Source organism: Neomonachus schauinslandi, chromosome 15, assembly GCF_002201575.2.
Source record: "Neomonachus schauinslandi chromosome 15, ASM220157v2, whole genome shotgun sequence".
Lineage (NCBI taxonomy): Eukaryota > Metazoa > Chordata > Mammalia > Carnivora > Phocidae > Neomonachus > Neomonachus schauinslandi.
In genome coordinates, this window is record NC_058417.1 from 38,245,183 (window position 1) to 38,251,301 (window position 6,119).

At 60.8% G+C, this 6,119-nt stretch overlaps 1 protein-coding gene across 1 annotated transcript in view; it reads left to right on the forward strand.

The window, feature by feature from the left end:
- The window catches only part of GRB7 (growth factor receptor bound protein 7), an 8,639-nt gene extending 2,975 nt beyond the window's left edge, over positions 1 to 5,664 (forward strand). The window contains exons 2-15 of the mRNA XM_021704054.1: positions 1,288 to 1,444; positions 1,556 to 1,709; positions 1,892 to 2,048; positions 2,175 to 2,296; positions 2,392 to 2,469; positions 2,759 to 2,896; positions 3,232 to 3,342; positions 3,524 to 3,622; positions 3,908 to 3,988; positions 4,092 to 4,208; positions 4,589 to 4,643; positions 4,776 to 4,863; positions 4,969 to 5,062; positions 5,227 to 5,664. Of these exons, the coding sequence (XP_021559729.1) occupies positions 1,293 to 1,444; positions 1,556 to 1,709; positions 1,892 to 2,048; positions 2,175 to 2,296; positions 2,392 to 2,469; positions 2,759 to 2,896; positions 3,232 to 3,342; positions 3,524 to 3,622; positions 3,908 to 3,988; positions 4,092 to 4,208; positions 4,589 to 4,643; positions 4,776 to 4,863; positions 4,969 to 5,062; positions 5,227 to 5,373 (1,593 nt within the window). The 5' untranslated portion in view covers positions 1,288 to 1,292 and the 3' untranslated portion in view covers positions 5,374 to 5,664. The remainder of the gene's footprint in view (positions 1 to 1,287; positions 1,445 to 1,555; positions 1,710 to 1,891; positions 2,049 to 2,174; positions 2,297 to 2,391; positions 2,470 to 2,758; positions 2,897 to 3,231; positions 3,343 to 3,523; positions 3,623 to 3,907; positions 3,989 to 4,091; positions 4,209 to 4,588; positions 4,644 to 4,775; positions 4,864 to 4,968; positions 5,063 to 5,226) is intronic.
- The last annotated feature ends 455 nt before the right edge of the window (positions 5,665 to 6,119 follow it).

Consider the following 6,119-nt stretch of genomic DNA (forward strand, 5'->3'; position numbering starts at 1 on the left):
ACCCGGGGCGCGGCCCCCCCCCCCCCCCCCCCCCCGCATCCTCTTTCTCGCCCATCCCTGCCCTGCGCCTCCCCCAGTCCTCCCAGCCTGGTAGGTTGGGGGCGGGAGGGGAGGGAGGTGGGTAGAGGCAGGGCTGTTTGTGTTTCTCCTAAGCCAGGAAGTCGTGCAGATGAGTCAAGGTTGAATAGAGAGCCCCAGGCAGTGCTGTCCCGCCCCACCCTGACTCACCTGTCCCCCAAATCCCCTCACTTAAGGGTCAGGGGCCTGCCCCATCCTGGAGGGTCAGTGCCAGGTTCTAGGCCTGCCCAGGGGGTCCTGCTTCCTGTGGAGGAGGGGCCTGTGCTGCCTCCGTCCCCAGTGGGCATCTTTGCCCCAGCTCACCTGTCCTTGTCCTAGGTGCCTGTGCAGCACCTGTGGGCGATAGGACGTGGGTAGGACCCTGGCCCTTCCTGGGGGTGCCGGGCGGCTCCAGACCAGTGGGTGGATAAGACAGGTGCACGGAATTGCCTCAGAGGCCCCAGCACAGTGCAGAGAGGGAGCCCTTGGGCTGAAGGTGGAAAATCCAGGCAGGCTGCTCGGAGGAGGTAGCCCTGGCAGTGGGGCTTCAAGAAAGTTGGGCAGGAGGAGGAATTTGCAGAGGGCACACAAGGTTTGGGGGCTGCTGGGGCAAGGGCCCCCAGGCTAGTGCTGTCCTCATTGCAGCTGAGCCAGCCTCCTGCCCTCCTGGTTCCTGTCCTTTCCCACCTCCTTCTCCCCTTTTGTGCATCACTCAGCACTTGGGCAGGCGTTGCCACAACAGGCTCTGGCAACTGGGTCTGGCAGCGAAGCCCTGGAAAAACCTGGGGCAGAGCCCAGAGGAGTGAGTGCCCCATGCTCAGGGCGCGCTCGGAGACCAAGAGTCCGCCTCCAACAGGCTGTGTGGGGCGCGGAGTCTGGGGCCGCTGCCCGGCTTATGGTGGGGGGACCCTCTTAGCTCTTCCCCTGGGCAACAGAAGAGCACTGGACTTGGAGTCCAGACACTGAGTTCCACTCCCTGACTCACCTGTGGTGGGGGCAAGAATGTTTCCTTCTCAGGGACTTGCTGTCCCCTTTTGCAAATGGGCTCACGCTACCCTTTCCCGAAGGCTCCAGGCAAACTCCAGTTAGAGGGGGAGGAATAAGGTGCTGGGTCCACTCTGAGGGGCACCTTGGCAGCCGTGTGAAGTCAGAAGGTCTAGGTCCTCTTGGCCTCTCTTCCCGGGACAAGGGCACGAGAGCGGCTGCTTTCAGCCCCCTCTTCTCCCTCAGATGTTATGGAGCTGGGTCTGTCTCCGCCTCATCTCAGCAGCTCCCCAGAAGACCTGTACTTGGCCCCTGGGACCCCTCCTGGGACTCCCCCACCTCCCGATGCCCCTCTGCCTGGGGAGGTGAAGAGGTCCCAGCCTCTGCCCATTCCGACCAGCAGGTACAATGGGGTAATGGAGCTGAGGAGGGGCTGGTGGGGTTGGGGGTCAGTGCTGGGTAAGACAGAAGCTTGCAGTCAGCAAATTCTCTGCCCCCCTACCTTGGGCCACAGGAATCTTCTTCGAGAGGAGGAGCTGCGGGCAACCTCTCTACCCTCCATCCCCAACCCCTTCCCTGAGCTCTGCAGTCCTCCTTCACAGACCCCCATTCTTGGGGGGTCCTCCGGTGCAAGGGGGCTGCTCCCTCGAGACACCAGCTGCCCCCATGTGAGTTGTCTTGGGAGAGAGGAGGCAGGGATATGGGGGTGCTATGGGACTGGGGTGGATATGGTGCCACTTCTGTGGAGATGGGGGGTTTGGTCAGGAGTCCCTGAGGGTAGAGCAAGCAGGGGAAGGGAAATAAGCACCCTTCGCCCTTCCTCAAGTCATGTGCGCTTCCTGGGATGCAGGTAGTGAAGGTGTACAGCGAAGATGGGGCCTCCCGGTCTGTGGAGGTGGCGGCGGGCGCTACGGCCCGCTACGTGTGTGAGATGCTGGTGCAGCGAGCTCATGCCCTGAGCGATGAAAGCTGGGGGCTGGTGGAGTGCCACCCCCATCTAGCACTGGGTGAGTTGGGGTGCAGGGGGCTGTCTGGGCAGGGAAGAAATGCTTCGCGCCTTGGGTTAGGCAGGTGGTTCATCCGGGAGGCCTGTCTGCTCTCCGCTGACCGCTGCTTTTTGCCCTTGACCCCAGAGCGGGGCTTGGAGGACCATGAGTCCGTGGTAGAGGTGCAGGCTGTCTGGCCCATTGGTGGAGACAGCCGCTTTGTCTTCCGGAAGAACTTCGCCAAGTATGAACTGTTCAGGAGCTCTCCAGTGAGTGTGTGTGTGTGAGGGGGGTCTGGGCCCTGGGGCACCCTGATCCCCAACCTGGGCCCTCAATGCCTGACTCCTGACTCCTTTCATCCCAGCACTCCCTGTTCCCAGAAAAGATGGTCTCCAGCTGTGTGGACACACCGACAGGCATATCCCACGAAGACCTCATCCAGGTACAAGGACGCACCCATCCCATGGCATAGTCATGATTCCCCAGGATCACCTATTGCTTTTTTGGCCCTTAAGTATTTTGCCTCCCCTCTATGTGGTGGAGAGTCTAGCACAGTGCTGAGTGACTGGACAAGTCAGTTTTTTCCTGGCTGACCGTCAGTTTCTTTGTCTTTGAAATGGGACAGTAAATGTATGTGGCACACCTTCTCTCCTGAAGTCCTGTGTGTGCATGTGTGTCTCCCTGTCTCCCTCTTGGCCTCTCACCCTCTTCCTGCTCTCTTCTGGCCTCAGAACTTCCTGAATGCAGGCAGCTTCCCAGAGATCCAGGGCTTTCTGCAGCTACGGGGGTCCGGACGGAAGCTTTGGAAACGCTTCTTCTGCTTCCTGCGCCGCTCTGGCCTCTATTACTCCACCAAGGGCACCTCCAAGGTGAGGTCTTGAGGGTTGACAGCCTCAGCCCCTAGGATATCCCATTCCCAGTCCTTCTAGGAGTTATCTCTTCCCTTACTGGAACGCCTAGATCTTTCTCCCCCTGGGCCCCGAGACCCTCCGCTGCTCCTCTTTCCCTCCTGGCTTACCTACCCCAGGAGGTAGTAGTAGGAAAGGCAGGTGAGAACTGAGTTTGAGTCCTGGCTCTACTTCTGTTTGCTGTGTGACCTGGAGCACTTCTCTGCTCCTCTGAAATGTCCCCAGCTGGCTTATGGTGAAAATAGCAGGGGGAATAGGGTCTGCTGTAACAAGTCCTGCCTACCCATGCTGCATAGGATCCCAGGCACCTGCAGTATGTCGCAGATGTGAACGAGTCCAACGTGTATGTGGTGACCCAGGGTCGCAAGCTCTATGGGATGCCCACCGACTTTGGCTTCTGTATCAAGGTAAAGACCCCGGCCGGGCCTGGGAGGGAATGGGAGCTGCTCAGGCCCCAGGATCCTACCTAGGGCTTCTGAGCTCCATCTGGGACGCCCAGACACTTCTCTGCACCCTGCCCTGCCCCACGGAGACAGACATCTGGTCCTAATGGCAGATACGGGACCAGCCGGTTTCCTCTTCCTACAGCCGAACAAGCTTCGAAACGGCCACAAGGGGCTTCGGGTCTTCTGCAGTGAGGATGAACAGAGCCGCAGCTGCTGGTTAGCAGCTTTCCGCCTCTTCAAGGTGGGACCCCCTTCAAGGTGGGACCTCCGGAGTGGCATGGGGGGCCGGCCCCGCCCCCTGGATCCTCGGCCGAGTAGCTCCTCCCTCAGGAATGAGGGGGTCCTGGATCCTTGCTCTCTCAGTATGCCTGGTCCATGGCCGAGTCCTGGCTCTGGCCTCAGAAAGCTCCTGATCCGGGGCAGAGATACAGTCTTGCTCCCGGGGTGTGCTAGTGGCCGGGGGTTTCACAGCCCGGTCCCCAGCACCTGCTTGACCTCAGGCTCTCTTTCTCTCTCCACTCCGCAGTATGGGGCGCAGCTGTATAAGAATTACCAGCAGGCGCAGTCTCGCCACCTGCGTCCATCCTGTGTGGGTTCTCCACCGTTGGTGAGTGTGCACCCGGGGCATTAGCTGGGGGTGGGCACCTAGGACCCAGCCTGGGGAGACATGGGCCCTGTTCTGACTCCTCCCCATCCTGTCCCATCTACAGAGGAGTGTCTCTGATAACACCCTGGTGGCCATGGACTTCTCTGGCCGTGCTGGGCGTGTCATCGAGAACCCCCGGGAAGCTCTGAGTGCAGCCCTGGAGGAAGCCCAGGCCTGGAGGGTGAGGGGCCTACGCCCATGTGCATGTTTGTCCTGGGGACCTTTTGTGTGTGTGTGTGTGTGTGTGTGTGTGTGTGTTTAAGAGGGGGGGAGGGGCAGAGGGAGAGAGAGAAAGACTCTTAAGCAGGCTTTATACTTAGCGTGGATCCCGACGCGGGGCTCGATCTCACCACCCTGAGATCATGACCTGAACCAAAATCAAGAGTCAGACACAAACGGACTGAGCCACCCAGGCGCCCCTCTCCGTGTGGGTTTCCGTAGTATGGGAGGAAGAGAGGGGTAAGGGAGGGCTCCAGGTGCGGAAAGGGGCTCTATATTCTCGAGGTGCGGGGTAATACCCCAGTCACTCCCTGATCCTCTGTGTCCCCCGCTGCCCTACAGAAGAACCACCGTCTCAGCCTGCCCACCCCAGGCTCGGGCACGAGCCTCAGTGCAGGTGGGTGAGCACCCAGCGTCCCCAGGGGTGGGGGCTGCCGTGGCTTCTCTGAGCATTCCTGGTGGGGGTGGCTAGTATGGGGGGCGGGTCTCCTCCCCAGAATGACTGCCTTTCTGCCTCTCCCAACTCCAGCCATCCACCGCACCCAACCCTGGTTCCACGGACGCATTTCCCGAGAGGAGAGCCAGCGGCTCATCGGGCAGCAGGGCCTGGTAGACGGGTAAGGGGCAGGGCTGAGCAGGCCAACAGAGCCGGGGCTAGGAGAGACCCTGTGTCAGGGCGGCAGCTCTGGGTCCTTGGGTAACGTGGCCCTGTCTCCTGGCAGCCTGTTCCTGGTCCGAGAGAGTCAGCGCAACCCACAGGGCTTTGTCCTCTCCTTGTGCCACCTGCAGAAGGTCAAACATTATCTTATCCTCCCGGTGAGTCATTCATCCCTGTCCTCCTCCTCAAGCCCCCTCGAGCAGCTCCCCAGGCCCTCCCCCTGCCCCCGGTGTGTCTGGGGTCTCTTCTCCCCGCGCGAGCAGCGGGGACCTGCGCCCCGACGCCTCTCCCCGACCTGCCGTCCCCTCTGGCTGTCCCCCAGAGCGAGGAGGAGGGCCGCCTCTACTTCAGCATGGACGACGGCCAGACTCGCTTCACCGACCTGCTGCAGCTCGTGGAGTTCCACCAGCTGAACCGTGGCATCCTGCCCTGCTTCCTGCGTCATTGTTGTACTCGCGTGGCCCTCTGATGGCCGCTCCCAGTGTGGCCCCGGAGGTGCAGAAGCTCGCCAAGCATCGGAGCGCACCCCTGCTCCGGAGAGAGTTTCTGCTTTGCTCCTTTGCCCCCCCTCAGGCAGAAAGATTCCCCACCCCCCACCTCTTTCCTCAAGAAAAGGCACTGGGGGCGGCCCTCCCCTCCGTGGGGCCCCTGGGCACTGCCCTGCGGCAGGGCATTGTGGGAGAAATGGGGGCAGCCCAGGTGGTCTGATGCCCCACACTTTGTACAGACTGAGAGGCCAGTTGATCTACTGTTTTATACGAGTGACAATAAAGATTATTTTTTGATACACCTGTGAGTTCTGCTGGTAAGACCTGACTAGCTGGAGTAGAGCAAGGGAGCAGCAGAGGGGGGCACCAGGCCTTGGTGAATGTGTCAGATGGCTCAGGGCCACGAGTCCTCCAGCCTGGACGTTTCTTGAGGGCAGGGTGGTCTTGGTCATCTGAGAGTCTCCAGTGTCCAGCAGGGAGACTGGCCAGTAGCTGCTTGTTTAATGAATGCATGTATAAGGGACTGTCATCCAGGTGCCATCTCCTGACAGGGCCTAAAGCTACGGAGGTGACAGGCCTGGGAGCTGAGTCCCACAGCACGTACCTTCTGCGAGTCCTGGGGGCCAACTGCTTGGATGAGTCCTGACAAACATGCAGTTACGCGTCTCCCACCCCGACCCGGACACACGGCCCAGCACCTCTCCCAAGTCCCCATGACACCCACTGT